Raw genomic sequence first — 16,210 nt, 5'->3', positions numbered from 1 at the left:
CTGACCTCTGCCAGAGCCACAGACAATTCCCTCTCACCTCAAACCGATTGTGAAGCTTGAGCTATCAGAATCGCTTTTGCATCATCTTCATCGTTCCCTTATTCAGTTGTATTCAGATTCCTATTGCTTAATTCGATTTTGAGGGTGCTAGCAACTCACCTTATTTACACAGGCTAACTAAGGTCCCTAGTGTTCTTCCTATGGCCTGCCTAGATGTGGCCACCATGTGTATTATGTCTCCGTGCTGAGGCTTGGAATTATTTTGGCAACTAGTGTCTCTCAAGCTGTGATTCAAAGTAATGATTAGAAAGTTTGTGATATCTTCTATTACAAGCCTCCTGTGTTTACAACCAGCAGATGACTGCCTTTTTTATTGTACTCGGTTCCTTATTAACGTGTGATGTATGGCCCGTCACAACCATAAATGCTTGTGGTATACTTTGTTTTCCTTCATTTCTAGGACAAGATGTTGATAAATATGAAAGGCATCTTATGGATGTGCTCAACCTTATTACTAACCCATGCACTACATCAAGGTGAGTAAAGTAACTCTCTTTTAAAGTTGATATGTAAAAGAAGACTGGGGAATGGGATTATAATATGGGATCATTGCATTGAAGAATCATTTTTAATAATCTATTCATTACTAAAGATTATTACTTAAAATATTATTACTAAATGGAATGTATTTCAATAAATCAATCAGACAAAAAATAACTAACTTGTGTTAAATGACTCTTTTAGTAACGTCATAGATTACTTATTATTATTATTTATTTTGAGATTGGGTTTCACTATGTACTCTAGGTAGGCTCAACTCATGAGTGTCCTGCCCCAGTCTTACAAATTCTGTGATAACTAATACGAGCTAACATATCTGGCCCTCAAGTTGAACTGTGCAACAAGATTCTCTTAGAGCATTTAGAATACTTAAAATTCTAATTACTTCAGCACTACTTTTTCAAGTAAAATTAAATCAGGAGAAGTCTAGAATTTTAGGGTAGGAAAATTAAAAACTGTTGTCAGCAAGTATTCCTAACCATCTCCGTCTTTGTGCATGGAAAGATAGCTGGTAAGTACATACACATGTACTGTCTCTCTTAGTGGTACCTTTTACACCTATTTAGTGAGGAGGCTATAAGTGTTACTGTAGTTTTTAGTGTATTCAAGGAAACACAATAAAGAACTTGAAGAGTCTATGTCAATCTTCACTGATCTGCTCCTGCTTCATGTCGTCTGCATGCGTAGTTTCCACGTCTCCTGCACACACATGCTGCAGACTTCCTGAAACAATTTGTGCTTTCACAGAATTTATTTTTCTTTCCTCTTTCCCCATATGTGCTTCTTTTGCTTGGCACTTCCTCAGTGATTCTCCTTAGTTATACCTTAATTAATTCTTCATATCTGAAGGTTTAAGCATCTCCATCTATTCACCTATCCACCCATCCATCCATTTGTCTAATCTTCCATTCTTTAACAATATTCTTGAAAGCGTTCTCTGTGCCAAGTATTATTCTAGGAGTCTGGGGATTTATCAGTGGATAACTGATATATTGTTTTTGTTTTCCTTAAACTTAAAATTTATATGAACAGGAAATAAACAAACAAATAATCATGACGATGAAAATACAGCGGAATGACGTCCCAGAGAATAACTTCTGTTGACCGAAGCAGGTCTGGTCTCTGTGAGAAAGTAACATGCAAGCTGAAATAAGAACACAGAGTTTCTGACCTCCTAAGATTTGATCTTAAGTTACAAAGATAAACTGGTGTGAGCAACAGGAAAATCACCGACAGGAGTGATCAAAAGAAAAGTAGTAGATATAGACAGAGAGATAAGCAGTGATCAGTTTATATAAATAGTAGCAGCACTAGTCACGTAGACAGGATTCACTGGGAGCTGGAAGCTATTTTAAGTGCTTAACATTGGTTAACCAAAACATCCATTACCCATGTGCTATAAGGAGGTCACTGAGGGGCTGAGAAGAACAATTGCTTTCCACATCCAGTAAGCGTCACACAAAGGGGATGAAAAGGACAAGCCATGCAGAATCACCATCCCCATCTTCACCATCCCCATCTTCTTACACTGCTTGTCTACCTGGGACAGTACAGACCAAATTTTATTCTGTGTGCAATATCGAGAAATTGATTTGGATGATTTTTGTGGCAGCCTTGGCGTGGAACTTGTAACTTACTTCAGGTAGTGGCCTGAGGATGGGAAGTCTAGACTCCATGATCTGTTATACCTTCAAAGTTGTCTTATTAGAAGTTTCCAAGAAGTTCATAAAGAGAACACAGAGGAAAGATTAACAGTGCCCAGTGAAGGCAAGAGGTGTAGAGAAGGGCCCGGAAAAGCTTTGGTGGCTAATAATGAAAGAGGAAACACAGTGAACACCACAGCAAGACATCTGTCCTTTGAGATACTCACATAGTGAAAGAAAACAGTGTGTGGTGTATTTCTGTCTTAGAGTTTAAACAAAACAAAACAAAACAAAAAACCACTAGCAGCTAACAATGTCATGCAATTACTATATTTGAGGCTCCATTCTTTATAAAATACACAATCAACTTTTAGCTAACTTGGGTGATATTTAGTTCTTTCCTATGAGAGGCAGAAGCAGAACATATAAACGTTTCAGATCTCCATAAAACAAATTTCCCCTGTTCACGTTGGGATGGGCAGCAGCATCTGAGATGATGCCTGGCTTTCTCTCATCTGTTCTTGGAGGCCATAGGATTCTAAAGTTCAGTGGCTCACTTTAAGCAACACCATGTCATACCGATTTGTTGCCTTTAGCACACAAAGAAACCTTTACTTTAACAATTTCTTTAATTTAACAATTAGCCAGGTGTGGTGGCACACACCTTTAATCCCAGCAGAGGCAGGTGGATTTCTGAGTTCAAGGCCAGCCTGGTCTACAGAGTGAGTTCCAGGACAGCCAGGGCTATACAGAGAAACATTGTCTCAAAAACAAAACAAAACAAAACAAAACAAAACAAAAACAAAAACAAAAACAAAAAACCAAAAAACAAAAACAAAAAAAAACCCAAACAAAAAACAAAACCCAACAATTTCTATTGTATTAGAAACCATCTTGATAACTCATCTACTTATTTTAACATTGCTATAATAATATGAACTAGAGTACATGAGTTTAGGAATTAAATAGCAAAATAAATCCCGACATTCCCAATCTGATAGTCTCCTGGTGCCCTCTTTCTGTCTCTGCACAGATGGAATTTACATCACTCTTACTGTGCAGAGTCTATGCAGAGTGAGTAGTAATGGGCCATTCATTACATGGGGCTTTCTCCCTTACTGTACTCATTTAGACCACAACTCATCTGTGAGAACAGTGAACATTTTTTTGTCAGGATATATTCTTATTAGACTCAGACAAGTTTCTGTAGGTAACAGATTTTTTTTTAAATTGTGCATACTTTATCTACATTATACTTCAAATGACTAAAATATTCTTAAAATATTCAGATGCAGTTAACTTAGTTCTTGTGTCCCAATGAATTAAGACCGAAGTCTTAATGCCCAAAAGCTTTGACTCTATGTCTTTGTGTTAATCTCATTTTGAAGAGTGGATTGCATTGTAAGCTTATATTCATGTTAGAGCAAAGGTTTTTAAGATTTGTGTGTTTATGAATAGCCAGAACAATACAAAGCCCTTGTGAAATTGCCTTTTGTCCCCGTATGCCCTTCAGGAGAGCAAGAGTGCTTAAGCCATGTTCCGTGTTCCAGTTACTTTTTTACTTCATAGATTTGCCTAAATCCTATGTCTTCCCATATGCATTCATAACTGTGAAAACAATTAGAATTTAGCAATAGCCATTAAGGAAGAATAGATCATGTATCCTACACTATTATAAAATTGTTTCCTACTAAAAGAAATCCTCAATATTTGTGGTATTGTTACTATATTTTATTTTTGTTAAGTGGTTCTTATAGGAGGGAAAGTGTGAATTCCTGGAACTTTCAAATAGGGTAAATTAGATTTTTACACACAAAATTTATAAGTCTTAGAATTCGTGCCCCCCCCCCCCATAGATAGATCAATAAATTAAACAAAGCAGAAATGTTGATTGTTCTTAGCTGAGTCTGAGTTAAAGGGATGTGAATCAGGAGGGGTCATTTTTAACATGTTCCCTGCAGGCTTTTTGGATACATGAAAGAAATCATGAAGGTATTGAAAGGTCTGAGTTCTGGCAGTGACTAAAGACGGTGTCTAAAAGCAGGAAAAATTTAAGATGAAGACCGCCTATGTGAATGAATTTAGGGTCAGGAGAGCGAGTTAATAAATGCCAATGCTAAAAATGGTTAGGTTAGATATAATGAGATGCATGCTCTGGCTCAGGTCTGTCCCCACCCAGGAGGGGGCTTGCCCCTTCCTCTCAGAAGACATCTCACCAACAAATCAGGTTCATTTCAAAGGGCGAACTTTTAAGCTATAGGCTTTATTTTCTAAGCACTGAAAATGATATTATTGCCTTGTTATTACATTGCTTAAAAAAATCTAAGTAGTATTTTAGCTCATTTCATTTTTAATTGTGTTAAGTATCCCATGAATAACCTCTATATGTAGATCAATGGAATAAACATAATGGATTCTTGTTTTGGAATAAATGAGGGTTTCTATCACAAATACACTAGTCATAATATTGTTTTGATCACATTCTTGGGAGGAGGAGACAGAGCCTCCCTATGCAGACCCAGCTAGCCTGGAATTTTTGATGTAGAACAGGCTGATCTTCAGCTAATGGAGGTCCCCTACCCAGATGCCTCTAGTCCTAGGATTGCAAACATGGGACATTGTTCCCACTTTTGGTCCACCATCTGTCATTGGCAGTGGAATTTCTATTCTTTTCTTTCTTTTTTTTTTTTAATTAAAGGGAATAATATCTTCTTGTAATTTTGAAAACAACCCAACTGACTGATAATGGTTCAATGAGCTACATTGTTGTGGACCCATGTTTACATGGAGACTTATATGTCTTAAGCCACTAGCACAGTGTTAGAAAAACATCAGTAGTTAAAAGTTACAGAGTCACTCGATATGGATGTAACTCTTAACTTTTGGCCACCATTTCATAAAGTGTGCATTGCTTGTGCAAGAACAAGAATGTCTAGCATCTCATACCCCTGGTTTAGCCTAACCAGTGGAGGCTGGAAAGTGGTAGGAGGCCTGGGGTGAGGGGGATGGGTTCCAGGAAGGGTGAAAGGATATTTTCTTTTGCATTCAGTGGTGTTAAATTGTAACCAGTGTACACTTTGTCATTAAATGTTTAAGAGCTTAAACAGAAATGAGTACGTTGGGAGGGTTAGGTGTACAGAAGCAGGCTTTCCGGCCAGGGGATAATGAAAGGCAGTGTTTCTCTGCAAAGTGATTGCAGCTGGAGTTGTCATTATAATGAAGCCTTTGCTTGAAACAAGGGCCCAAAGAGGGCTCTTCAAACAGTAGACATGCCCCCACTCCAGTTTCATGAAAGACTGTTTGAAATTCTTCTTTCAATTTTATTTTTATTTTCTCTAAGGTAATGTGGTAGTTACCTTTAATGATTTTCATCTCTGACCTGTTGATGTAACAAGTTCGGGCTGGCCTTGGGAATTTGCCTGCCTTACTTGCTGGACCAGAAGAGGGCTCTTAGAATATGAGCCCTGCTCTTTTCTCTAGTCCTCTCCAGTAATCTTTAAAATTCGAACTTCTCCTTCATATGCTAATTTTTGAGTATATTTTTCTAAAGTAATGTTTATGGCAATTACCCGAAATGAATTTTTCCTCTTGTCAGTAAATATAACTTTTTACCTCTCAACTGCTTTTCCTAGAGAGAAAGAAGGAGAAAGGAGAGAAGGACAGAAGGAGGTAGGGACAGGGGTAGGGACAGTTTTCATCCATTAATTCTAGACTGGAACTTAGAGCAACCCTCTTGAGTGATTCTCCAAAGTTCTAGGATTATCGGCACGAACACCCACCAACTCAGCTTGGTCTAATCTTTCAAACTATGGTTCAGACTCTAGCCTGCTCAGTTCTTTCTGCCTTTATTTATTTATTTATTTATTTATTTATTTATTTATGCTTTTCCCTGCCTTATTTTCTCTTTCTTTTATGTTAAATACTAAAAGTGACAAATGCTTTCAAGTGAGCTGTGCAATTCAGGGTACAGGATGAACATCATGTATCCTTGTCTCTGTTATGAAGCGTTCTTTCATACACTCAGCATGTAATGACAGCTCTGAAACACTTTCCAATCCATTCTCACATTCAGCAGACTCAGACCGGCATTTTGGGAATATTAATCTGATATTCTGTCTTTCCTCCAGCCAAAATGGAAACCAGCCCACCTGTTAAAGGCTCTCTGTCTGGAAAAGTGGTCCTACCTTGTCATTTTTCAACCTTACCTACCTTACCACCCAATTACAACACGAGTGAATTTCTCAGAATCAAATGGTCTAAGATGGAAGTGGACAAAAATGGAAAAGATATAAAGGAGACGACTGTCTTGGTGGCCCAGAACGGAAATATCAAGATTGGTCAGGACTACAAGGGGCGAGTGTCCGTGCCTACACATCCCGATGATGTAGGTGATGCTTCCCTCACCATGGTCAAACTCCGGGCTAGTGATGCAGGCGTCTACCGATGTGATGTCATGTATGGGATTGAAGACACTCAGGACACCATGTCACTGGCTGTGGATGGTAAGGCATTCAGATCTGTAAGAAAGGCAGCATGGTACCAGAGAAGTGCGGACCAGTACTGGAGGATATCCCTTGATCTTGATATGTGAACATGTGGAAAACACGAGAGGCTTTGTTTTTCACTGAAAACAAATTTAGTCTTTCAGGACAGGTAACTTTTTGTGAATCAGCTTCTTTGATTGATGGAGTGCAATAAAACACAATATGCTGGAAATAATGAAAACCTCAAGACATGGTACATGGTTTTTAAAATCATTACTTTAGTGCTTAGACCAGCCAGTGATTGCATTTGAATACTATTAACGCTATTCTACATTTTAATTTTGATGTTGTGTAGATGGTGTCTTAGTTACCTTCCCATTGTCATAACAAAACATAATGACCAAGGTAAGTTAGCAAACAAAACATTTAACTTGGGGCTCACAGTTACAAAGGGTTAGAGTCTTTGACCACCATCATGGTAAGGAGCATATGGCTACAAACCATCAGACATGGTGCCCGAGGAAGAGCACTAACTAGGTTTGGTGAGTGGGTGTGAGGATCCAACCAGCCAGAAAAAGCCAGTACTGAACTAACCATTAGTATAAGTAGTAGTTACTTTGCGTTGTCGAAGTAAAGGCTGAGCTAGAGCTGGCTGGAGAGCTAACTGGGAAGAGTGCGTTCTTTTAAAAATCTAAACCCACCCCTGATGACACACCACCTCCAAGAGGGTCATGTTTCCTAAGTCCTTCTCGAACATTTCCATCAACTGAGCACCAAGTACTCAAAAATGTGAACCTCTAGGGTACATTCTCATTCAAAATATGACATATATGTGCACATACATATATAGATTTAGAACTTTCCCCTGTGTCTTAATTCTCATTATGTGATCTTTGGGGGTTCTGAAGGTCAAACCCAAGATTGTGCGCATGCTAGGCAAATAAATGCCCTATCACTGAACTATAGCCTCAGCTTCTTTACTGTGATTATCAATGAGCACTGGTAAATTGGCTCAGCATAACGATACATGTTGCCAAGCCTTACAACTCAGTACGATTCCTGGAACCCACACGGTACCCACCAGCATTTACCTGTGCCTCTCTGCAGGCACACAGACACACAAAATAAATGTAAAAAACAAAGTTAAAAAGAAAAATACCCAAACAACAACAGAAAAATCCATTTGAGTTAAATTTTTAAAAACACCATCTAAAAGCTACATTGTAAAACTAACCATGATTTATATCACAATGTCTTACAAAGTCAATCAATATTTGAGTTTTCAGTTGGCCCAGAGCAAGAAATCATAGTAAAGCAAAATGTAACGTTAACACTAGTGGCTGTCCGTTAAGTTTTGTAACGACACATTTTACCTTTACCGTCCTTTTAATGGTGGTTTTTGTGTCACTTGAGCTTAAGTTGGAAGACAAAGCAAAGAGAAATTGCTTTAATTGGGCACAGACATAATGCCGAAGCTCTTGAAGGTGGAATGTGTTGGCAAGTTATTAAGGGAAAGCCTAATACCCAGACATGATGGAACAGATTTTCCTCCGACTCTCAGTTTCCCTATAAAATATTTACCTTTCAGAAATACATAAAAAGAGGTTTTATTAAAACACTTTCTTGTTTAGCCAAAAGGAAATGGTTTAAATTTTAGGTGCAACAAACAATTTTTGATAAAACATCCCCTATCATTAAATTCATCTGTTTCCTGTTGTCCATGTAACCACTAAATCCCTGAGCTACAATCACCATTGGTTTTAGTTATCCTAAGATTGTACCTTCATAAATACATGAATATGCATAGATGTATATCACCCACATTTACTCTCTAAAGTTCTCCAAGAGTTTAACGGCTTCTTACATTATTATTATTATTATTATTAAAATTCATCTTTAAAGACGTAGCAATGGATTTGCCTCTTGCTGCTTGGAATAGTGACTATCCTTCACTAATCTCCTTGGCCCCAGGATGTGCTTAGGTTATGTCAACGACTGAAAACACTCACATATGGATTGATGGCCCAGCCTTAGGCAGGGAGGCCCTCTGCTCTGTCCCTTCTCAGTACCAATACTGAGTTATAATTCCCTTGATTAGTTGAAACTTTAGCCACTACAAGCCATTTTAAACCCATTCAGGCTTTTACTTAGAGCTTAAAAGTTATTTAGTGCACACTAGACATATATACTCCCAGACAGTTTTAGGGAGGTCACATGAAGGTAGAGATTGGCATTTGGTAACATTTCGAGACACGAAAGATCAGAAAGAGGGAAAGGAAGGCTCCCTGCCTGTCAGTCCTTGGATGGGTCACTGTGCAGCTCCCTTTCTGTGGGCACTGATAACGGATCTCATCGGCAGCATGGCTGTTCTAACTCCCTCACCGCTCTCTTGGTGTCATACACTTGTCTTGAGAGAGACACCATATGACGAATAGCATGAGTGAGAGTGATAGCTAGTCTTACTGCAGAAGACAGATCTGTCAGTCCCAGGAAATGACTCAATCAGAAGGAGAGTTACACAACAAAAAGTGGTCTTGAGTACTTGAGTACTCGATAGAGTTTTAGTTATCAAATCCCCTTGCCCCAATCTGTATTCTGAGGTGACTTTTCTGGCATATCAGTTGGGTTGCTTTTCATGAATTATGATATTTACTCCAGTTAAAAATGGAAATAGTGTGCTCAAGTCCCCAGACAGGATCAGCAGTTCCACCCCTTAGTTGATCTTTCTTCAGGTCTTTGAAATCTCTTGAGACCTAAAGCGTAGTTTATAACTACTATTTTACAATACCTAGAATACAGCCAAGTAACACTTGAGGCAAATATGCCTTGCTTCTCCCTGGAAAAGTGTGGAGGATGTTATTTCAGGTCTCTTTTGAGATGAAAAGTTGTATATTTGTGTCAGTCATAGCAGACATACAAAGTTAGACTAGTCAGACACTGGATGTGGTGCATATTTGGATAGTGCATAACAATCTACTTAGCATACAGATCAATCAAATAGATATCAGATCTAGGTAAGAAAAGATTAAGGCTCAGAGAGTCTGACTAGTTTGTGAGTAGGGAGCAAAATGAAGATGCAGTAGGCATTCTCACACAGAGAGCCTGGTGGTTTTCTCTACCTATCACGCTTTCTGGGAAAGTAAATGCCATATGTTTCCTGTTTCCAGAACACAGCCTGAGCAACAGGGCACCTAGATAGATGGCATTTTGAGGTCCCATCTCTCAACAAGAGTTTCACATAATAAGAAAAAGTAACTATGATAATTGTGTTAATTGGTATAGTATTTCATTCTGAAATTTTGCACAGTGTAGCGGGGGGATTCGAGCATTGAAACAGTCTGTGGTTTGCTGTCTTTGCAGGTGTTGTGTTTCACTACAGGGCAGCCACCAGCAGGTACACTCTGAACTTTGCCGCTGCTCAACAGGCTTGTTTGGATATCGGGGCGGTCATAGCAAGCCCAGAGCAGCTGTTTGCCGCCTATGAGGATGGATTTGAGCAGTGTGATGCAGGATGGCTGTCTGATCAAACTGTCAGGTGAGGCCTGCAGCCAAAAGCTTTTAAGTCTTAATCTGCCAGTGAGGGTGCCACTTACCAGTCTTCTGCTTCCCCAGATATCCCATACGGGCTCCCCGAGAGGGCTGTTACGGAGACATGATGGGGAAGGAAGGGGTTCGGACCTATGGATTCCGCTCTCCCCAGGAAACCTATGATGTGTATTGTTATGTGGATCATCTGGATGGTAAGACTTTGGACCTTTTATAGCGATGGTTCTCAGCCTTCCTCATACTTTGACTCTTTAAGATAGTCCCTCGTGTTGTGGTGAATCCCATCCATAAAATTATTAATTAAAGTTGCTTCCTCATAACTGTACTTTTGTTACTGGTAAGAATTGTAATGTAAATATCTGTGTTTTATGATCATCTTAGGTGACCACTGTGCAAGGATCTGTTAGACTCCCATGGGGGATCGTGAGCCGTGTGTTGAGAACCACTGTTCTATAGCTTCATTTGAATTTTAAAAACGGAAAGAAAGCTATAAGCCAGCTCATAGAACAGGTCCCTGGGATTATTATTTACACTCCACACAGCAGCATTTTCTTTCCATGACTGCATGATCTTGTGGTAAAATAAGCCAAAATTACAGTGGAAGGAGAAGGAGGGGCATGTAAGTGGTTATGCAGGATAGAAATATCTCAGTCAATGGCAGGTTCTTCACAGTTGTACTGCCCTTTTAGAACATTCAGAATAGAAAACTGCAAGGGTGGCACCTATTCTAGTGAGAGCCAGGTAGAAACCCTGTGGTGGCAAACATTATGAATCCAAGTGCAGATAAACACCCCTTCCCCCAACCAAGAAAAAGCAGGATGAACTGGCAAATGAGGTGGTATCTAAGGCCTCCTTTGTTGCAAGGATTTTTTTTTCAGAACAGTCATTCATCCAGCCAATCTACACAATCAAAATGACAAAAACACCTACTGATGTCGTTAGTCTGCTCTTCAGAGACTTTAAAGCCAGTTTATTTATGCTTTTTTATTATTTTGTTTATTAATGTATGAGAGCTCTGTTGGATGTACACCTGCATGCCAGAAGAGGGCATCAGATCCCATGATAGAGGAGTGTGAGTCACCGTGTGGTTGCTGGGGATTGAACTGGAAGAGCAGCCGGTGTTCTAAATCACTGAGCCAGCTCACCAACCCCAAATCAGTTTACATAAAGTCTTTTCTCTCTAAGATGTTATGGCCTAACTAATTTTTGTTGTGCTATCTCTCTGCCAGAATAAAGAGTATTTGAGTTCAAACTGAGAGTATCTAAAAGGTTACAGGTAACTTTACTATTAAAGGGAGAAGTGTAGATACTTATTACTCTAGAGGCAGTGGGGCCTGGGAGAATGGAGCCTCTCACTGAGATGGATTAAAGTCTAATGCAATAGCCAACTTAATTCAGAGCATCAGACAACTTATACTCTGAGGGTTAAGAAGAGTCACATGAATAAAGTATACAACCACAATGGCAAGCTACATGTGACAGACCAAGCCTCATGCAGAAACAAAACAAAACAACAAAAAACTCCATGTTTTTTTCTGCAGAGGCACATGAACGAATAAGAGTAGTCAGTTGTAATGAAAAATCTGAAGGTAACTGACTCCTCTCTGCTATACCTGGGAGGAGCACAAAAACACATTCCAAGAACAATTTCATGTTTTTGAAGAAACTGAGGTCCCAAGACTATTGTCTTGTTTTCTTGGTGGTTTTTTTTTTTTTTTTTTTTACAAGCACTTGGAATTCTCAAAGGACTTCTTCTTGGTCAGTTTTCCAAACAGAATGGGTGTTTCTATGACTTTTGAAATGGGTTTTCATTTATTATGACAAGTATCTTATAAGCCCACATAAATAGATGTATACATTATTAAATTGACTCATTCATGTAATTTTGACTTGGTATGCATTGTTTTATATGTAAAATAAGGATAGACGATCTTGTCCCTTCCAGCATTAAAATTTTATGGTTGTTTGTTGGGTAGTTTTATTTGTATCCTCAAGCTGTAAATAGTTATTTCTGTTAGGAAATTTAGAACAATTAGAGAATTTACTTTTGAAGGATGGTATGGAAATCAAAGGAGAAGATGTGTGCAGCATTTACTACATTGTATGGCACACAGTGATTGGTAAATCACAGCTTTTGCGTAGCTTATGGGAATGAGAGTGAGGGTCTTTATTCACACTGCAGTCTGAGGAGACAAACATTTTGAACCATCCCTCTGTGTATTAGGTTCTATGGGAGGTGATGTTTTCCAGCAAGGGAGATTGTTAAGTGTTGAAAAAGTTTGGAAACTAAAACGTTTCATCCCTAGAGAGTTCTTAGACTTGAGCTGAGCGGGTAAGAGTGCAGTGCTCAAGTCAGCTTGAGTCATGGCCCTTTGAGGGACAGGAGTTGCTACTAGAACCAGGGCAACATGAAGACCGGATCATTTTGAATGTGATTAACTGCATGCTGGGACATTATTGAATGATTAAAAGATACTGCTGTTGCAAATACATAGGTTTACATTATCTCTCCTAATTTGTTTGGGGAAATGGTGCTAGCCACTGTCAGTCCAAATCACAGACAGCACTCAGAAACATTCTGGCCTCTACTGCTCCAGAGTCATGGACACACAGACACACAGCCACACAGCCACAGTCCTACCATTTGGAGGTTTAAGTCTCTGTCAAGGTGCTCTGTAATGTATTTCTCTGCTAGGACTGGCAGTGCATTAGAAGGTTTGTGTGCTTGGCTGCTGTTATGGCAATAATAATAATAATAATAATAATAATAATAATAATAATTCCCAGATGAGATTGGTGGGAGCAAGCTGTGACGAGCATAATGTAAATATTTCAGCTAAAAATACCCCAAACTTAAAAAACAATCAATCCATTCTAAATAGAACTAGATTATTTTTTAGATATGGTAGCAAGTAGCCATCAGAAAATAGTTGTCTTTTTAAAGACATTTTATTTTCTGTGTAGATGAATAGGAGTATGACTGATGAGGTCAGATAAGCTTCTTTTGTGGTTGATTTGTCTGATTGGCTTAGAGTTTCTTCCCCTCTAACTGTGGAGACCTGTGTCCTATTTGCTCTTGGCCTCTGTTTTCTATGTAGCCCCGCCTTTACATGAGCCAGGTCACGTTCTGGCTCTTAGGGACCTTGTTCTCTGAGATGGTGCTCTGCTCCTCCAGAGAACCCCACGCCCAGCCCATCTTTCCAACATTCTCTGTTGCTAGTATTCAACAAACCTATTTCCAGAATTTCTTGGTTGGCTTTTCTGGCTCACACTGGAATTTCTTGACAGAAAGTTTTTCTTTATTTAGAGTTAGTGTCATATAGTTTGTATTTACTTTTTTGATTTCTTTTCTTCAAATACCATGTCCAGTCTTATTTCTGAGAAAATGCTTTAAGCTCTCAGTTGAGGAAAGGCCATAAGTTTCTGTTTTTATTATTTTTATTTTGACAAACATCAAAGGATTGTTGTAGGCATGAACACATATAATAAAAACCAAGAACTGCATGAAAGAAATTATATAGATTTTCTTTAAACTTTATCTTTTTTTTCTATCTCTTTAAATTTTTGACCATTGATTTATATATTACTTGAAAGTTTTTTCCCTAGTCTTTGAGGTGTCATTCAAACTCCTAATAGGATCATTTGAACTTGGCACACGCCTTTGATCCCAGCACACGGAGGCAGAGGCAGGTGGATTTCTGAGTTCTAGGCCAGCCTGGTCTACAAAGTGAGTTCCAGGACAGCCAGGGCTATACAGAGAAACCCTGTCTCGAAACAAACAAACAAACAAATAACCAAAAAACTAACAAAAAAACCAACAACAAAAAAGAAGTTTTAAATGTTAACTAATCTATTTCATCAACCAAATCTAGTTTATCTATTGCTTTTCTTTTGCTGTTAACACTAAGAAAATATTGCCAGAGAGCCAGTCATAAAATCTTTCCATTCAGGGAATTTCATAACTCCCCCCTACTCCCTAGTTTTTTGAGACACAGTTTCTTTGTGTAACAGGCCTGACTATCTTGAAGCTCACATAGATACACCTGCTTATGCCCATTCCAAATGCTGAGAATAAAGGTGTGCTCCATTATGGCCAGAACTATTTCATGACTTTTGTTTCTCTTGCCTTTACTCTGATTAATACATACATGCACACACGTGCACGCGCGTGCACACACACACACACACACACACACACACACACATCTCATATAGGTTCACAATCATCATTCTGTTACCCCAGCAGCATTTCTCACATGGCCTATTCTTTTTCCCCCCACTTAATGGGTTTTCCACCCTCTTGAAAGTAAGTCACTCAGACATATATTTAGTTTTGCACTCTAAATTCTATCACATTGATTGCACTGGTATATTGTCTTTTTTTTTTTTTCTGTTGTGAGTTTTGAGACAGATTTTCATATACCAAAGGGTGGTCACAAAAGTTCTATATAGCCAAGGCTGGCCCGGAACTCCCTATCTTCTTATCTCTACCTCCAAGCTGAGGTTATTATAGATGTATTCCTAAATAATTGCCTTACAATACAATATTGCCATTTTTGCTATAGCATTGTAGTAAAGTTTGAAATTGGAACATGTGAGTCCTTCTAAGAGCTATTACGAGTCTCTTGAGTTCCTAAATTAATTTTAGAATCAGCTTTCCAGTTTCTATAAGGGAGTTACGATACAGTAGAGATTTTTACTAAATCTCCAGATCAAGTGGGGTATATTGCCATTATAACAATTGTAAGTCTAATGGTCCATGAACATACAGGATGTTTTTCAGGATTTTTTTTTTAATATTTTATTTCATACAAGAATTCTTTTAGTTTTCAGAGCATAGAATTTACAGCTCTTTTCTTTAGCTTATTCTTAATATTGTATTTTTGATGTGAATGTAGATTTTTAAAAATTTTTTCTTTTTCTAATTATCTGCTTAAAATGTGCAGAAATCAATTGATTTGACGATTTCACAATTTTACAATATAATCATTGATACAATTTCATTCATATATATATATATATATATATATGTAAAAATCAACTGCAGCTTAGTACAAGTGAAAAATTTAGAAAGCACATATGTATCTTTCTAGTGGTTCTACTCCCAAAAGAGAAACACTGGCAGCCTAATGCTGGCCCTGGTCTGAGCACTAGGAATGCTGCTCTGACAGTACAGAACCTTCCTGTCATTGTTTACAAAGACTGACTTTTTTATAGGTTGTAAGACCCAGTCTTAGGGAACTGACACATGGTGGTAGCATTTATAAATAGTGGCCCTTTAAGGAGTTAGAAATCAGTGTATGTGAGAGGTTATATTAGACATGATTAGAAATTGATATATGACTCAGAGGATAATGAATACTAATTTTTAACTTGGAATTGTACATTTGTGTGTATACATGTATTTTAGTCAAAATGTGACAGAGAAAGAGTAAAAGGGGAAATCCTTTGAAAATTTTATGTTAGTTCTTTGAAGCTAATGATTATGTTTAATTGCTGTTAACACTTTTTGATCTGGTATATTTGGCAACTGGTTTTGACTCATGTGGTACTTAAATACTCATCTCTGGTTACTTTCAAATTATTCATTTTAGTTATTGATAACCTGCTCACATGTAATTTCACCTAAATAACAAGAATATATAGGTATATACACATATTTGTATATATGGTATACATGTACACATTACATTACATGCATGTATATGATATATATATATATATATATATATATATATATATATATATATATATATATATATATATATATATATATCATGATGAAACTAAAAACAAGAGTGTGGATTTTGCTAGTTTTCTGAACTGATATTCACAGCCCGTAGTTCAGGACAATGAGCACATGTGAACAAAGGAAACAATATCTGATGCCACCCACCCTGCAAATTCCCTGTTTCAGGAAAGCCAGAATGCCTCAGCTTTGACCACTGAGAGCCGTAATCAGCTTGAGTGTCCCAG

The 16,210-nt window shown here is 38.1% G+C and overlaps 1 protein-coding gene across 6 annotated transcripts in view; it reads left to right on the top strand.

Moving 5' to 3' along the window:
* Vcan (versican) overlaps positions 1-16,210 on the top strand; it is an 87,719-nt gene that overhangs the window by 11,033 nt on the left and 60,476 nt on the right. For all 6 annotated transcript variants that reach the window (NM_001134475.1, NM_019389.2, NM_001134474.1 and 3 more), the window contains exons 2-5: positions 461-536; positions 6,332-6,706; positions 10,049-10,223; positions 10,301-10,428. In NM_001134475.1, coding sequence (NP_001127947.1) covers positions 467-536; positions 6,332-6,706; positions 10,049-10,223; positions 10,301-10,428 — 748 coding nt within the window. In that variant the 5' untranslated portion in view covers positions 461-466. The remainder of the gene's footprint in view (positions 1-460; positions 537-6,331; positions 6,707-10,048; positions 10,224-10,300; positions 10,429-16,210) is intronic.

The sequence above is a fragment of the Mus musculus genome, chromosome 13 (assembly GCF_000001635.26).
Source record: "Mus musculus strain C57BL/6J chromosome 13, GRCm38.p6 C57BL/6J".
NCBI lineage: Eukaryota > Metazoa > Chordata > Mammalia > Rodentia > Muridae > Mus > Mus musculus.
The sequence above is the reverse complement of the archived record's forward strand: the minus strand, read 5'-3'. Positions and strand labels throughout refer to the sequence as shown.